This window comes from Benincasa hispida, chromosome 1, assembly GCF_027475165.1.
Source record: "Benincasa hispida cultivar pf3 chromosome 1, pf3_genome.v1.1, whole genome shotgun sequence".
Lineage (NCBI taxonomy): Eukaryota > Viridiplantae > Streptophyta > Magnoliopsida > Cucurbitales > Cucurbitaceae > Benincasa > Benincasa hispida.
The window spans coordinates 35,034,333-35,052,757 of record NC_143478.1 but is presented as its reverse complement, the minus strand read 5'-3'; the positions used below and the strand labels follow the sequence as shown (position 1 = coordinate 35,052,757).

The 18,425-nt window shown below is 33.0% G+C and overlaps 1 protein-coding gene and 1 pseudogene across 1 annotated transcript; one reads left to right on the top strand and one right to left on the bottom strand.

Moving 5' to 3' along the window:
* The first annotated feature begins 4,352 nt into the window (after positions 1-4,352).
* On the top strand, positions 4,353-4,724 carry LOC150038403 (uncharacterized). Its single transcript, XM_090313041.1, has one exon. It carries the CDS (start codon positions 4,353-4,355, stop codon positions 4,722-4,724), a length of 372 nt encoding a protein of 123 aa, XP_090169167.1.
* A 474-nt stretch (positions 4,725-5,198) lies between these two features.
* Positions 5,199-18,212, bottom strand: LOC120076857 (protein DETOXIFICATION 19 pseudogene; annotated as a pseudogene).
* Positions 18,213-18,425: the final 213 nt, after the last annotated feature.

Sequence of the window (18,425 nt, the reverse complement as noted above, 5' to 3'; positions counted from 1 at the left end):
TCACACATGATTTTATTCCCAGAAAGATTTATGTAGTTCAAGTTTCGAGGCAAGTTGGTCCAAAACCAATGAGGATTTATGTAGATAGATCCAAATATTTTAGATGTGTAACCTTTGCAAAATGAGTTTCACAAACTTCGCTTTCCAATAAATTGTCATTGAGATATAATTCCAAGTCTAATTCTTTTAAAGTTTGGAAAGAATCCACTAAAGTTATTTAATGCAAGATATAGAGACTGAAATGAGTGAAGCACACGTGGTCGAAAAGCTTTGAGAAAATTAGATACCAATCCTCCTATATTGTTTTGAGATAAGTGTAATGAATTTAAACTGCAAAGACTTCCGAAAGACTTGAGAGAACGAAAATTAACTTGAGTAGAATTTAGATCAAGAAATACTTGTAGATTGTTGGATCTAAGATTTAAATGAACGAGATTAGTTAAGTTGATCAACCATGAATAAAATTTGGAGGAATTGAAATTAATATGATTCCAAGAGAGGTCCAACTCAACTAGAAATCGTGAGAAATTGGTGTTTGAATGATGAGAGGATAGAATAGGGGTTGGAAGGCCACAATAGCTTAAAAACAAACTTTGTAACACAGGAAGTTTGTTAATCGCAATTGTCCAAAAAAGTCAAGATATTTTTTAACATAGAAAACAAAAGGATGAGATGGATGGAAGCAAAATACCAAATCAGAGCCATGGATACTCTCATTGTATGCTTCAATTTATAATTAAATTTAGAAGTCGTATGTAAAATTATGAGATGTTTTATGAAGTTAAAAAAAGTTTATTAGGATAAAGTATCTTTTTGGTCCCTGGTTTTGATTCTTCTTTTCATTTGATCCCTGATTTTGATTCTTGTTTTCATTGCTCCCTAGGTTTCAAGATGCATTACACATTATAGCCTAAATATATGCATAATACATAAATTAACGCATAAATATCTCAACAAAAACAAAGAAGGTACATTTTTACCTAAACAAGCAAAAAGTTTCGTCCACATTGTTTAATTTTTTTCTTACATATATATTGTGCTACTTGAAACTTTAAATTGAGAATCAAGATTCTAACATATTTTCATAGAAATTTTGAATGGTTCAATATGACTTAAATTTCACGTAATGTGATATCTTTTAATTTGATTGGGAGTGACTAAAGAGGGAAAACTATAATCTTAATTTTTAGTCCTTTCATTCTATCACAAGTAGTCAATATCTTTGAAAACTCCGGTAGTGAAACAAAAATGGAAGACTTTGTATAAGTTATACTTCAAACTCTCATTTTAGAGGTCGCCATCTAAATTAACCTATGTTATCGGTTAGGGTTAGAAAACTCAGAGAGAAGACTCTCACACCTTATTTGATACTTCAAATACACTTTTATTATTATTATTTGTTTATTTATTATGAGAATTGGGTCAATTGGGTATGATGTTTGTGTCAAGACATTGAAGTTATGGATACAAGTTGGAATGCTTTCATAAATATAATAGTTGGTTGTTAGAGAGATTCAATGCTAACAAAAGTGAGTTGATGAATTCACATAAGCCAGTAATGTCAGAAAAATTATTATTTGAAAGATGACGTGAAGTAGATTGGAAAAGAAAGGCGAGAATTTCCACCACAAATTTGTTCAACTCAAAATTGATAAAGTATATTCCTTTGAAGTATTTCACTAACAAATCTAGAACTTTGCCCATATTTGAATTTTAAATTTTTTAAAAAAGATACCATAATGTTGGAAAGAAATTTTGTAAGTTAGAGGAAATTTTGGAGAGAAAATTGAGAAAGAGACTACTTGTGATATTGAACACTTCTAATTCTTTTGGCTTGATATAAATGGTAAGACATCCTTCTTATTTATAATAGTTGGCACCCCTAATTTTATGACTAGAATTTTGTCAACACATTATGATCTATTGGTTACAAATTTCTCTCGAATATTCTTTATAATAAGACTTTTTTCTCATATTTTCTAGATAATCCTTCAATCTACTCTAAGCATCTCCTACATGTAATGTCTATAGAATTCTAATACTTGATACTTACTAGAAATTGGGTTTTGGACTAAGTCCAAATAATTCTAACCCAAAATCAAGTCTATATTTCAATATCTCCTCTTAAACTTGATTTTGTTACTCTAAGCAAATCTCTCAATCTTGTGAAGTCTTCTTTCTAAAGAGGCTCTATAAAAATGCAACCTACCTGATTGTGAGTCTTCATATACTCTAATTGCACATCCTTTCTTCCGATTCACTCTCTAATATAATGATAACGCGCATCGATGTGCTTACTCTAGTTATAGAAGATTGTATTCTTAGCCAAAGCAATTGTTGATTTGTTGTCTACAAAAATTTTGATGGGCTCCTCTTGTGGTAGTCCTAACTCCCATAGTAGATTTCTCGGCAAAATTGCATGACAACTACATGAGATAGCTGTCACATATTTTGCTTCACATGTGGAGAAAGTAATAACTGATTGCTTCTTTGATATCCACATGAAGGCAATGTCTCCCATGTAAAACTCAAAACCAGTCGTACTCTTGTGGTCATCCACATCTCCACCCTAATCAATATCAGTATATCCCAAGAGTTTATAAGTATCATAAACAAAATAGTAAAGATCGTAGTTTGTCGTACCTTTGATGTACCGAAGAATTCTCCTTGCTGCTTTTGAGTGTGTGGTTGTTGGTTTCTCCATCAAGCGACTGAAAACTCCAACTGCATGAAGAATGTCAAGCCTTGTGCATGTTAAATACTGCAAACTTCCAACCAAGCTTTTAAAGAGTGTTAGGTCTACCCTTTCGCCTTCCTTCACAACGTAATAGTTGGATTCCCCATTCCACTGGTGTGTTGACGGGATTAGAATAATTTATCTTGAACATCTTGATTACTTCCTTAGATTAGCCTTCTTATGTGATAAATGGAGAAATAAAATACCTAGTTTTAATTGTTTCATTAAAATTTCTCGATTATATTTCTTAGACACTTGAAGTACGTATGTCTCCATCTCTTAAAGAGTAGAAGACTACCAAAAATTCCCCAGAAGACAATTATAAAACCATATGAAATGATGTTACACTTTGTGTATTGACAATATTTATTTATGTTCAGCTGATGTCTTTTAGAATGTCTCTGTATTTGATCTTGTGGCTTAAGGTTGTCATATAGAAATGTCGTCTCTGCAAAATACCTTCTTACGTGGATTATTCTATATCTGTAGTATTCTTGCAGATCTTTCCTTCTCCATGTGCAAGTAATTTTGAAAATTAGGGTTGGTTTTCTTTGCATCCGCTACATGTATATCAAGAAACTTTGTTTTTGTTAGAAGGCTAGCCATTTTGAAAAAAAGAATTTAAGAGCTATTTGTCTTGTGAAGTTTCTTTCGTCACAAGTGTTTATTCTATCAATCTTTGAAGCCATTGAAGATTGTGATGCTGTGAGATTGGAGATATACTCAAAGCTGCTATGTACTTCATCATTATACTACTTGAGAAAAGATCCTCAAGCTTAGGGGGATCCTCAACTAATCAAGTGAAGTGTTCTTTACTTGAATAGAAAAGATAACCTACAAGTGAGAAGTAGTCTCACATCTTGAGGGGAACTCAAGTCTTGCCGAGAGGAAGTCTGTTTCTTAGGGAGAGCTTAAGACATTCATCACTGATATTATTACTTAAGAGGAGTCTAAGTATCAAAAGAGAGGGATATCTCATCTACGGGAGTCTATGATTTAGTGGTTGAGCTTTATAGAGGTCACTGTATTAGAGTTATCAATATAGATAAAGAAATATGTCATAATTGCATTACATTTTTATTTGTGAAGTTATCTTTCCATGGACACACTGCCATCAAGACATAGGTGTTAATCATCGAACTGGGTTAACGATATCTAGTATTATTTTGCTTTTCTATTTCTATTTGTTAATTGTTTTGTGAATTGTCATGAAATTTGTAACACATTTTATTGTGCGATAGGTACTTCAATATTATTTTCATTTGGTATCAGAGCGGGTGGGTCACTATTATCTCTGGTGTTGTGATCCTGATGTATTTCTACGAAAAGAACCAAAGAAGGTGGCTCTACCTCTCGTCCATCGGTCTTGGATGAAACAAACTATGCATATTGAAAGGCAAGGATGATAGCCTTTCAGAAGTCCAATGACAAAAGATCCTAAAATTTTGTCTCGTAAAATCACTAATATAAAAGGTGAAAAGGAACTCAAACCAGAAGTGGAGTGGTCCAAGGCTAAGGATAAAGCCTCTCTAAAAAAACTCTAGAGTATTAAATGTCATTTTCAATGGTGTTGACAAAAAACATTTTTAGGCTGATAAACATATGTGTCTCTGTAATGGAAGCTTGGAATATTCTTGTTGTTGCTCATGAAGGGGCATCAAAAGTTAAAATATTAAGACTTCAATTGTTAGCCACAAAATTTGAAAATCTTAAGATGCACGAAGATAAAACCATAGAAGAGTTTAATGTGAAATTTCTTGAACTTGCAAAAGAATCCTTTGCTTTTGGAGAGAAAATCTCAAAGGAGAAACTTGTGAGAAAAATCCTTAGATCTCTTCCCAATATGAAAGTGACTGTAATTGAAGAAGCTCATGATAATTCTTCTGTGAGAGTTGATGATCTCTTTGGTTCTCTTCTTACATTTGAAATGTCTCTAGAGGACAAGCCTGATAAAAAGAGTCGTAGCATTGCCTTGCAATCCGTTTAGAAGATAAAGAACAAGATCGAGTTGAAGAATCAGATGAAAATCATGTTGACGCAATTTCTCTCCTGTCAAAACAATTATCTCATGTGTTAAAAAATATTGACAGAAGGCCAAGCTCTTTCCCTCATCGGAATACCAAGTCAAGAGGTCATTCAGGGTTTGGTTCTTAGAAAAGATTAGAGGATAAAGAAGGATATTAATAAAGGTAGATTATTTGCTAAGGAGAAATTTGTTAGATGCAGAGAGTGTGAAGGTTTTGGTGACTTCCAAGCCAAATGTCTGACCTTCTTGAAACGACAGAACAAAGGTTATATATTGACTCTGTCTAATGAGGAGTCTAATGAAGATTGCGAATCTGATGGATATGTCAGAACTTTTGTCAGTTGCATTTCCTCTGATAGCTCAGAAGAAAAATTGCAAGAATATGATTTTCCAACTTTTGGTGATGAAAAAGAAGTCCCTGATTCAACTTTTGTCTTAGCCTATTGTGATCCTTATAAGCGATGGCATGAAGACAATAAGGTATTGGAAGTTCCAAAGCTCGGCTAAGAACACTAAAAATTTAAAGGCCTAGTACTCCAAACTAGACAATTTAAACAATAGACACCAACAAATTGAAAAAAAAAACTAAATTATTTGAGTGGTGGAGTTTTTTATTGAAGAGAGAAAGAATAAAGTAAACTCAATCTTCTATTGATTTGTTTCTCAACCTTGTCTTGGCAAAGATTACAATACCACTATATATAGTCTCACAAAGTGTTAAATTTCTTCAATAAATCACTAATAAGAGCAAATGAAAGAGATTACAATAATTAAGACAAAATTTCAAAAGTTGTAGTAATTCTTGACCCTTTGTTACTCAAATTGTCATTACTTTTCTTGAAAAATTCCAAACGACTTGAGACTTGAACCATCAGAAAGTACACATCTGGGGCATCAAAATTCATGATCACATATTAAATTTGGATATCGTTTGACCTTCCAAATGCCTGCTAAATACCACCAAAAAACCTGACAATTTGAGTTTAATGCTCAACAAAAATTGAGGTATTTCCAATGCCGATTCAATGAGAAAAACAAAACATTCTATTCGAAAATGCAATCAAAGTCCTACATTGGCTAGATAAAGAGATGATCATGAATTTATAAGGAAGGGGGTAAAGTAAAAAATAAAACCATAAGAGTTTATGTCCAAAATAGACAGTATCATACTATCATTGGGGTCCATCGTTTCTTAACACACTCATTTGCTTTTAAAAGGTTTAAAAAGTACGAAATGATAGAAGGTCGAGGGTGTTGGGCACTTACCAAACCATAGTTGCAGAAGGGATGGTTAGTTTGAGTGTTCTGAGAAAGTAGTTAAAGGATTCAAATGAAAACCCTTCCCATGTTTGTTGAAATTTGGTAGTTGTCTTAAACATATATGTCCCCAAAATGAGAGAAGATATCCACAAGGAAATGGAAGCTGCCAAGGCAGGTCCAATGATACCAAGACTTGTCCAATTCACCAAAACATATGCCTCACAAATGTGAATGATCATAGGAACAGTTGAAAAGACAACCAAGGGCAAAAAGAACAGAATGTGTTTGAAGAAACCTAAGGAGGTTTTGGAAAAGTCCATAAGCAAATAATGCTGGAATAAGAAATTTGTCATAGGTAGAGGCAACTTTTGGAATGGAAGATCTTGATGGAGTAAAATAAGGAGAGGCTCTGAGTAGTACCATAAGACAGATGAGATAACAAAAAAGGATAAAGATACAATGCAAGAGGCTTGCAAATACAACCCAAGCTTCCTATATTGTTTGGCACCAAATGCTTGCCCACAAAGTGTCCCTAGTGCTCCACCAAGTCTAATCTAGAATCAAAGAAAAATTGAATAGAAATGGGAATCAGAGCATGAAGAGAATGATTTTATGTATAGATCTATTGATAAGAGTAACGAAGCTCATTTTTTTTTCATTGGGTTCATAAATGAAGTTTTTCCTATACTCCAAGGTCATTTTAAGAGCCCATACAAGTTTTTAGTTAGGTCTAATTATAATTGAGTAATGATTAGATGCAGTCTAATCCTCATGCAACTCATGTTCTATCCTATAGAAAAAATTTTAAAATTATTTTTTAAAAAAGAAAAACTACCACATGACATGTTTTATTAGGTGCTCGAGTCGCACCTAAGTTTTTTCTACCACATGTGTCACAACAACATTTTTCTTAATATTTTGGCATTTTTTTTTGGCTAATGGGTGGGCTATAAAAGATAAGTGGAGCCCAATTAGTAGGTAAATATTGTTCTTTAATTTACCTTTTTTAAGTTATTACTAGAAGAATTTCGGGTTTTAATGTCGGTTGCCTTTAATGTCGATTTTTTAAAGGGCTTTAATAATACAGTCTTCAATGTCGGTTGTAACCGACATTAAAGGTCTTCAATGAAATTTCCAACCGACATTAAAGAGCTTCAATGTTTATTGCAACCGACATTAAAGCCCTTTAATGTTGGTTGCAGCTGAAGACTTTTTTCAAATGAAACTCTCTTAACCGACATTGAAGCACAGAATCTATCCGTTTTTTTTAATTCCGTTTTCGAATCCATTTTTTTGGTCAATAAGCTAAAAATGACATTATATGTCCCGTATGGGTCAGGAAATGTCCGTCATTGTTTTATATTAAAAAGTATAAAAATAATTTGTATGGCAAGCCCATCAATATTTGTCTTCCATCTATGAATTTATCCACAACCAAGAATCAATATTTCCAATCCATTACATATACTCATCAAAATATGAAATAAACACACTAATCACCAACGTTTGCATAACAATACCAAACTTTCATATAAATACTTACACCATGCCGTCATTTTTCTCATTCACAAATATCAATTAGTACTAATTCCATGAATACTTATACCAAATACCCCATGAACACAAAAAATAGTATACATAAATCTTCCAATAATAAACAGATCATGGTTAGATAAATTTGCAATCATTCTAAACTAGCATTTGCATTCTATTGAGACAAAAAACAAGAATTACATCCTTACACAAATCGCCAACAAAACTTGCCAATTGGGTTCGAATTACGTCAATCTCTCCTTGGATATATGCATTTTTTGTATTGAACTACAAAGAGGAAAAAAAAAGATAAATTCAACATAAGTTTACGTCCATTTATTAAATTAAAGCTAATACTATATAAAAAATAAATAATTTATGTATGAGGCTAGTAATGGGAGTAGTAGGATTATGCACTATTTCGTGTATATACTTTTGCACATAGTACCCACATCCTACAGAATCTAATTGATGAGGGCACTGCATATAAAGAAGTTGAAAACAATTATTCTTATGTTCGAATGAACATAAATTGTTAAAAAATGAATGCAAATTTACGTTTACAGGTTTCCATTTTGGAGAAGACCAATGGTGTTAAAGATCGTGCTTGGCTTGCCATATTTTCAATCCATTAAATAGTTTGAAAACATTAGTTAAACATATTTATAACTCCATGAAAATCCTCTTGAACCTTACTTCGAAGAGAGTCCAAAACATAAACAAAATTTTTTTGTAGATTGATTACAATCAATATCCAATGATAACTATAATAAACAACAATTTTGAAATATTAGTACGTGTATAATGCAAATTAAAAATAACTTAAGAACTTGTATCAACTTATCTTGTGTTATATGGAATAAGGATTAATTGGTCTAAATTAGCCAATTCTAGTTGATTAGCTAAATTTCTGGATCGAATATCTTGAGACTTCACATGTGGCGATATTCTTGCTTGATCAATTATAAAAAAATTCTTCGTAATATCAAGATCACATTCATCCCAAAGATACCTAAACAAAGTAAAAATTCTTATTTAAACATGAAACAAAGTATATATGAGCGAATCTAGATGAGTAATACTTACGCAATGTATGTCAAAATACGCATGTAGCCTATTTCAACCATATTGCAATTTTGGATCAGATCATCGTGACCTAAATAAATAAATTTGTCTCTTCCAAATATATGCTCGTCCAAAGTGATATGGATCATGTCTACATCGTTCATGTTATGCATGGTATGTCCATTCAATAGTTTGATGGTACCATTGGCATCAGTATATTTGGAGGACTAGCTGAAGCTCTTAATTGTTGAATGGTCCTACCATAACCAAAGTTACAAAAATTCAAAGTAGGAAAAATAGTATATAACCAAACTCATATACTGAAAAAGAGACATATTTTTTTCTCGTCAACCATAACTACAAGTTCACGAGGCCATTTTACGAAGTTGCCCATTGCTTGATTTAAGGACTCTATTTTACCCTTCACAGGAATTGGTATAGGCAAATCTTCTCCAATGTCAAATCAAAACTTTAATAGTTAAACTTTTTTCTCGTCAACCATAACTACAAGTTCACGAGGCCATTTTACGAAGTTACCCATTGCTTGATTTAAGATCTCTATTTTTCCTTTCATAGGAATTGGTATAGGAAAATCTTCTCCAATGTTAATCAGAACTTTAACAGTTAAGCATGACACTCATCATCAAATGCTATGGCTACTACAACAATATTATCTATAGTTCGTATAGCCAAGTGCCATGGTGTCCCCTTAACAAATTTAAAAGAACTTATGTCATGCATGGTTAAGCACGTACAATATGATTAAAATTTAAAAATCACAACAAATAAATTACCTCCAAATCTTCTTTAGAAATCTTCTCAATATCGTCTTCTTCAGATGTATTTAGTGCAACATTTCCAACAGATGATTTGGACTGATGAGATTGTCTGCTGTGAGTTCTTTCTCTTGACACTTTACCATGTCAAACATTTTTTACTAGAGCCTTCTTCAATTTCTTAACTCATTGAGGACATTGGTTTTACTAATTTGAAATATTGAGAATGGGAAACAAAATCACCCATTCCTCTAACATATCCCCAATGTTCCTCTGTACCCAATGCTTTGGTGGGAACATCTTCACCTTCATAGACTTCAACCAATTTATCCTGTAAAACATATTATAATTTTCACACAATATCTATATCATCACAAGTTCCAAACATTATATATATGTCATCTTAACCTTTGCACAACATATACTTACAATTCGATTGGCACATTCTCGAGTAACTTCATCAAAGTATTCATTATTTTGTCCTTTTCTTGCTTTTTTCCATAAACTCGCCCTATAAGAAGAATCATTCGATAGGTTCTACATGAACATACATATTTAATTAGCATAAACATATTAGAATAAAAGATTTAATTTAAGTCGAATAACTCACTAATTCTTGGGCAAGATTCACATAACCCTTCCGAGAAATGTGATGATTATATACACATTTCGCACGTCTTTCTTTTTGAAGACGACTGATTTTCTATACAACAAATCTAGTTGAAGTTACCTATCAAAAAAATGATAATGTTGACATTTAATTTATTGTGAATAACTCACATCCCATTCTTCACTCAATCGTTCATTGACGAACGATGTCCACTGATTTTTCTCTATATGAGAATATTGGTGGGGAGGAAATTGCAAGACCGAGGGTTCATCCTTAAATGGAAGTATGAACTTTTGAGTCAATATTGTCTTGAAAGTCCGAAACTTCTTAGAGGAAGACATTAGTATACAATGTTTGGACTTAGAGTCCACATCGAATGACATCTGCACAATGAAAAAAGTAGTTAAACAATAAACTAATAAACTACTATGCACATGAATTAAAATTTTAGAAAACACACCGCTACACAATCAAAAAGTTTGTCTTTTAAATGGTTTGGAACTTTTTTCCAAGAATTATATGTTATAGGTATTTTTTTTCGAACAAAAACTCCTATATAACTTTGCATCTTCTTTGCTCTAGATCCAACCGGTTGTCCATGTTCATTATAATCAATGGTCAACCGTTGCCCATATGTTTTTATTTGTGTCACTCAGACATTGTAGTTGGGCCACGTGGTATACTTATTCAGCTATGTTTTTGTGGGATCATATTTCTATCATCCTCACTGCTACTTGTTGAACTTTCCATGTCAATCTGCAAAAAAAAAAAAAAAAAAAAAAAAAAAAAAAAAAACATTACTCACACAAAAACATATAATCTTATATTTAAATCATATCACCCAGTAAATGACATACCATGATTAATACATTATTTATCAACTCATCTACCTCAACATCATTTTATAATGTATCGTGCAGTTGTATCATCAATCTCAATAGATATATCAACATTTGTGTTTCTTTGCTACCTCCATTAGTTAACCATACCTATTGGCCCAATTGGACAAGGTCCATTAGCTATCCATCTCAAAGAAGACGATATGTAATTTTTGGGAACTTCGAGAGCTAGTGCAACCTACGATATATTTCACACTATTTTAGTAGTTAACATTTAACTATACATCAAATAGTAGTTCTCTAGAGATTACCCATGTGGACAACCACCGACTGAATGTACAATTAGGCTCTTCTTGAAGCCACTTTCTACTTTTATTTTTACTAGAATTGAGCTTAGACAAAATATCCATATGTTGCCTATTATAAATGACAAAGTTAGTAGATTATTGAATAATCAAGTAACCTAAAATGAGAATAATATGGAGATCTACATACTTGACGTAAGAAAGCACATCATTTACATTTCGAATGACATAAAGATGAGCTTGATCCAACTTATCCTTACTCGGTCTGATAAAAGAAGTAGCTGACAATGCTCTATCAATGTTTGAGTTCGCTTTCTTTATTGATGAGTTAAGCCCAATAGAATTACACCAGATATGAATTCAAAACGAAGCTCTATATTCTCTTCGACAATATAATTTTCTTCAAAACATCCTTCTAGTCAATTTCTATTTCGTACATAAGTTTTCAACACTTACATGTATCATTCAAAAGGATACATCCATCTTAAATAAACAGGTCCACAATACTCAACTTCTCTTATGAGATGCACTACAAGGTGTACCATTATTGGGAATAATAATGGTGGAAAATACTTCTCTAAGAGGCATAGAGTGACAACGATATCCTCTTGCATACCCTTTAACTAAGACGAATCGATCGCCTTGCAACATATAGCACTATAGAAGAAGCATAGGTGAGTAATTGCAAATCTTACATGTTTGGGTAAAATATCACGAATGGCTACCGGTAATAATTGTTGCATAAGAATGTGATGGTCATGCGACTTAAGTCCGTAAAGTTTCAAATATGTGAGCGACACTAAACTTTGAATGTTCGATGAATAGCCTTCAGGTACTTTAATTTCTGATAGTATCTTACAAAAACTCAATTTCTCAGCTCGTGTTAATGTATAACATGCGAGAGGTAAAAAGACTTTCTTCTGTCCTACTTGAGGGGGCTAACTCTGATCTAATGTTCAGTTCCATCAGATCTAATCGAGTTTTTATTCTATCCTTCGTTTTACCATGAATATCAAGCAATGTGCCAATAAGATTTGCACGTACATTCTTTTTAATGTGCATCACGTCTAAACAATGTCGCACGTCAAGATACTTCCAGTATTCTAACTCAAAAAGAATAGATTTTTTTTTCCAATAAGTTGAAGGGCTATCTCCACTGTTCTTTTCCTTGATAGTTTTCTTACCAAATGAATATTGATACTTACTTGTTTCTGCAAGAATTTCTTCCCCACTCAATGGCTCTGGAGCAAATTCTAATTCTTATGTACCATTAAAAGTTTCTTTTTTTCCTATATGGATGATGGCGGGGTAGAAACTTGCGATGCCCGAGATATGCCATCTTCTTCCCTTTTGGTAAATAAGTGGATGAAGTATTCTCTTCACAAATTGGACATGCACGATATCCTTTAACCGTACAACCACACAAGTTACCATACGCAGGAAAATCATTAATGGTCCATAATAAAATAGCTTTAAGCATGAAATCTTGTTCTTCATATGCATCGTAACATTCTATCCCATCTTTCCAAAGTTTTTTTAAGTCATCTACTAACGGAGTTAAATAAACATCTATGTCATTTTCCGGTTGTTTAGGACTAGATATTGGTGTAAACATAAAAAATTTTCACTTCATGCACAACCATGGAGGTAGATTGTACGTCACTAACATCACTGGCCAATCACTATATCTACTACTAAGATCTCCATGTGGATTTACCCCATCTGTCGAAAGAGCAAGACGAAGATTTCTAGGTTTTGACCTAAACTCTGGCCATAAATTGTCTACTTTTTTTCCACTTAGGGCATCTTTGGGATGTTTTAATAAACCATCTATTTCTTTTTTTTTTTATAGCATGTCATGGTCAATAACTTGTTTGTTTCTTGATTTCGAAAACATTCTTTCAAACCTTTTGCTGGGATATTCTTACCCTTTCCTTTAAATTTTTTTGAAGCTTCCATCTTAATGTACCACAAATGGGGCATACATTTGCATTAGAGAGTTCTTTTCTGAACAAGCAACAATCATTTCTACATGCATGAATCTTCTCGTACTTCATTTCAAGAGTACCCAACATCTTTTTTGCTTCATAAGTAGAAATTGGAATTTCATTAGGACTAGGTAATATGTCATGAATTAATTCCAACAACTCAGTGAAACTCTTATCGCTCCATCCAAATTTAGCTTTCAAATTATATAACTTTACCAATGTAGATATTTTGGAAAAAGTTTTACAATTTGAGTACAATGGTTTCTTCACATCATCTAATAATTCATCAAAATTATCGGATTTTTCACTAAAATAGTTATTATATGCAACCTCAAACATTCCAATTGTGTCATCAACATCAACATCATCCTCATCAACTTCGCCTGTTTCACTAGTAGACACATTTTTTGTTGGATTTTATGTCCTAAAACTGTAGTTTGTAATCATTTAAATTTATAAACCTATTCTGTATTCTATTTTTTGTTTTTGGATTTAAACTGGTTATTCGAAATTATCATCTTGAATCCATAAAACTAACGGGTTCTGAGGGCTATCTAATGTAGTTTTGAACTTTATGTAGTGACATAAATGTGGATCAAGTTCACAATATATAGCCACAAATGGTCTATAGTATATGAATCAGGTTGGGCGCCTTATTCGCGATCTATGGATGCGGCCACTTTGTAGTTAGTACAAACGATGTGATCCTGAATCGTTCATATAGAGATATGTGAGTGGGGGCATCTTATGCAATGAGTTTGCATAAGACTGAACAATGAAATAGTCACTTTTTACGTTCTAAATGTCGTTTTATGTATAAAACTGACTATTTCATCAATTGATGACCTAGGTAACTTAATCTTAATCCTAAGCTAACTATGAAATCCTGTTCACTCGAAATTATCCTTAAATCTGCATAGGTGAGGGCAGCTCATTATCGCTGGCCCAATAAACCTCCTATTTCAGGGGTAAGATCAGGTGGATAGCTGGGAATATAGGGTGCAAGACGGAATTCACTCTTACCCATTATAGGGATAGTAGATAGGTTGTTGCCTTTAGTACTGAATCCAGGTCTTGAACAAGGGGGCCCACCCTCTCCTTGGCCCGAGAGGGATTCGGTTTATAGGTTTGACCTTAAACTAATTGTTCATTAGAGGATCAGTGGAACTTAAGGAATAAGATGTAGTCTCGGGGGTAAAACGGTTTTTATGACCCAGCCGAGATTACGAACAACCTGTGAAGGATTAGCTTACTAATCATGGTTATATCAAATGGACACAAATATATCTATAGTGAGAGGAGTGCAACTACGGAACTATAGTGGAATGACCCGTTAGTTAACGAATGTTGATTAACTCCATCTAAAGAGTTTAGCCAGCTAATCTCGGATCATTGGAGCCCATGATCTATAGGTCCATTAGGTTCCCCTACTAGCTCATATGGAATAAACTTAGAACAGTATGACAGAATAATTCGAATTGTTCGAATTAGGTAAAGAGAGAGAAACCGACAAGTATATGTGATATAGTAGTCGGTTTTTCAGTTTAGAGATACATCTTTAATATTTAAATGTGATTTAAATATCAAGAATATGAATACGTTCATATTTGGAAGCTCGAAAATAATGGAAATGGTCAACGGATGTAACAAGTCAAAGAGTTGACTTTGAAAAGTCAAACTTTGATCGACCTTATATTCAAAATGTGATTTAAATTTTGAGAAATGAATATGTGGAATTATGCTCGGGAGGTCAAAAATAGTCAACACGGGAATAAAATCATAAAAAGGTATGAAAAAAATCATAAAAAGGTCAAAATGTTGATTTTTGGTCAAAGTTGTGACTTTGACAAACTGACTATTTTGCCCTTTGACTAAAGGTAGTGGGAAAATCCACCACTTTTGTTGGATAATTTCACTAACAAAATAGTGGCTAGGTGTTGGCTTATAGTGGAGACATAAGTCCACTTAGATAGTGAATTCTAGGTGTTGGGTTTCCATGGATTTGTTTCATGTAAATGTTGCATAGTTTTTTTTTTTATAAAATGGGCTTTTGAATTTGGATTAAAGACTTTTGCCATTTTTTTGCAAAAAGGTAGTTTTCAAAATTGGGCTGAAAAATTAAAAACCCAACCCAAAAATCTCCATCTTTTTCCATCTCTTTCTCTCTCTCGGTTTTCTTCATTCATCGGGTCCCACAACCTGGTTCTGAGTCCAGGGATAGTAGGTCAACTCTAGTAGTGGTCCGAAAGAGTTCGGGTCGAGATTCAGCGAGGAAATGCAGTTTTCGGGAGTTACAAAGGTTGTATCCTATCTATTAATTTACTATTTTTCCATTTATTTGCATGCTAGTTTACTTTTAATTATAAGCAATTAGAGTGTAATTAGATCCTAATTCCACTGGTGTTGTCTCGAGTACATATTTTCATTGTTTCTCTTACTCGGTAATTGGTAATGATTCACCGTGTAAAATCTATGTCTGATAACTTTAATCTATACCAATTAAAAAATAATGGATCTTCTTATTTTGTTCACATTAGAGTCTTTGCATTCACACACTTCATACATGGACAACTCATGACTATTCCGGTATATTTGAATGTTGATAGGACCATTTTTAATAAAAATCTCGACCCTTAAACCATACTCAAATGGACCATTCTATTCATTTTCATCCGATTGATTATTCATGATTGTAATTAAAAATATGCAAACTTAATCTACAAAAAAAAAAAAAAAAAAAAAACAATAACAAGGGAAATTTAAAAGCATAAAAATATGATTGTAAAATATGCAACATCAACAAATTTAGAACAAATAGACTTTTAAGATAAGCATCTTATAAATATCACCTTCTACTTGTTATTAATATTGTTATGAAGTCCTTTTTGTATTACCTTCTCCACTTGTTAACCTTCTTAAAACATGTCCAATGCAATCTTCCTATCTTCCTTCCAAATCCCTAAGAATCAAAATTTAGTCTTCAACAACAAGAATCAAATCACGCTCTATAGGATTTGAACCTAGATGTAACTCAAAAATACAGGCATTTGTGGCTTCACTCAAAATCATTTCATTATTGCTCAAATGAGTTGGCTCAAAGATTATAATTCAACTACTTTCCAAAATAACCTTACTCTGAAATAGTTTAATTCTTATCTCAATTTAACATATGCAAACAATGAATCAACAATCCTAAAAAGAAAGTCTAAGAATTTATACTATCATGTAATGTTTGCCCAATAGTGGAGGGTTTGAGAATAATTTGCTGCCATGAACCTGCATATAAGAATCCAGAACCTTTCTAAAGAAGAAAAATACCTTATTTTTTCACAGATTTATATATCATGATGGTATTTGTCAATAATTCACAAATTCAGCAAACAGTCTCATTATATCTAGATACGCTATGCGAACATCCATCAAGGAAGAAAAACCTACATTAACCTTTCGGAGTTCAGAAAACACAAATCAAATACTTTGTTGTAAGTTAAAACCAGTTCATGTTTAAATGAATACCTCTTAGAAGACTAAGGACCCGTGTAAATATTATAATATCAATAGAGTATTTGATTCGTGGCAGAGACGACTCACGACCACAACCACAAGGAATAGCAACGACAAATGGCAGAGACGACCCACTGGCAGAGACAACCCACAACAGAGACAACCCACAACAGAGACGACCCATGACACACTGGTAGAGACGACCCACGGCTACAGATCTAAACACTGACGCGATGGAGACTGACGGACGGACGGCAAATGTGATGGAGAGTGACAGAGACTGACAGACGGCGGACAACCACGGACGGACAGACGGCGGACAACCATTGACGGACGGACGGACACCCTGATTCGCACGACCAAGGAGAGATAGGGTTTGGGTAAGAGAGAAATGAAAGGGTTTGGGGGCATGATTTGTCGAAATGAAAGTGATTTTTTAATAAAGTGAGAAAAAAAATAAATTAGACCTTTAATGTCGGTTTGTCCATCTTCAATGTCGGTTTAAAACTGACATTAAAGATCCATTTTTTTAAACCGACATTATACATCTGATTTCACTTTTTCCAACCAACATTAAAGCCCAAAATTCTTGTAGTGTATGAAAGTTTCAAATTAGGGGTTCAAATCTTTGACCTAGGAGAGTATCTCCAAGAAAAGAATCGGTGTATAAATGTATGTCTTGTTTGGATTGACTAGAAAAAAAAATATTTTTTAATAAAATGATTTTTATTTAAATCTTTTGATAATAATTATTTAAAATACACTTTGAAAGTGTTCCAAAAGCTATTTTGAAAGGTTGCCAAATAATTCAACTTTAAAAAAAAAATAAAAAAAAACTTATTTTCAAAACCAAACACACTCGCGATCTCATAGAATTGTATTAAATTTTTATCGACATGTCAACATAATTTCTATCAATATTTTTACATTGAATTTCATATTTAAAAAAGAAAAAGGAAACAAATGTAAAAATCCTTCCTCATCAACCTGTAAATTGATCGACGAAAACCTGTAAATTGATCGATGAAAAATCATACTTATAGATCAAAAGAAGAGAAAGATATCAATTTGTTCTATGTCCGCAACAAAACAAAAACACCATTTTTCAATATAGATGCTTTGTTCGCTTGATTATTCAATCAAAATTTTCATTACATCATTAAAAGAATTTATAAAAGATAGAAAATAATCAACAAAATTTTCTCTTATTATTTTTTGTTTTTTATCTATTGACATGAAGAATGTCTTCAAAAGACTCTTTAGATAAAAATATAAAAATGGACTAAGAACAACCACAAAGTCCAGAGGAGAAAGAAAATCCGGAAATGATGGCACAGGAGTTGCACCGGCAAGCTCAAGGTCGGCAAGATGACCGACGAACATGGCAGAAACTAAAGGAATTAAGTAATAGGAAGCATTAGCAATAATCATGGACAGCGAAAACAACAACTGTGTCTTGGTCTCCTCGATGTCAATGATACTATTCCACCACCGGATTCTTCCCTTACCCACTTCTTTTTCGTCGCCATGACCAAGGTGCTGTAACAATGGCGCGTGCTCAACCTCCATTTTAGATGCTCTGCTTCTACTGCTACTTCAACAGAGAAGGCAAAGGAAGAAGCAACTGAAATCCATAATAATTAGCTTTGTTTTTACATTGATATACTGACTTTATAGCTTACTCCATGAACTTGGTAACCAATTGGATTTTCTTTTTTTAACATTAAAAACGTTTTTCTCAAGGAATTTTGAAAATGATAAAAAGAGTTTTTAGAAAACGTG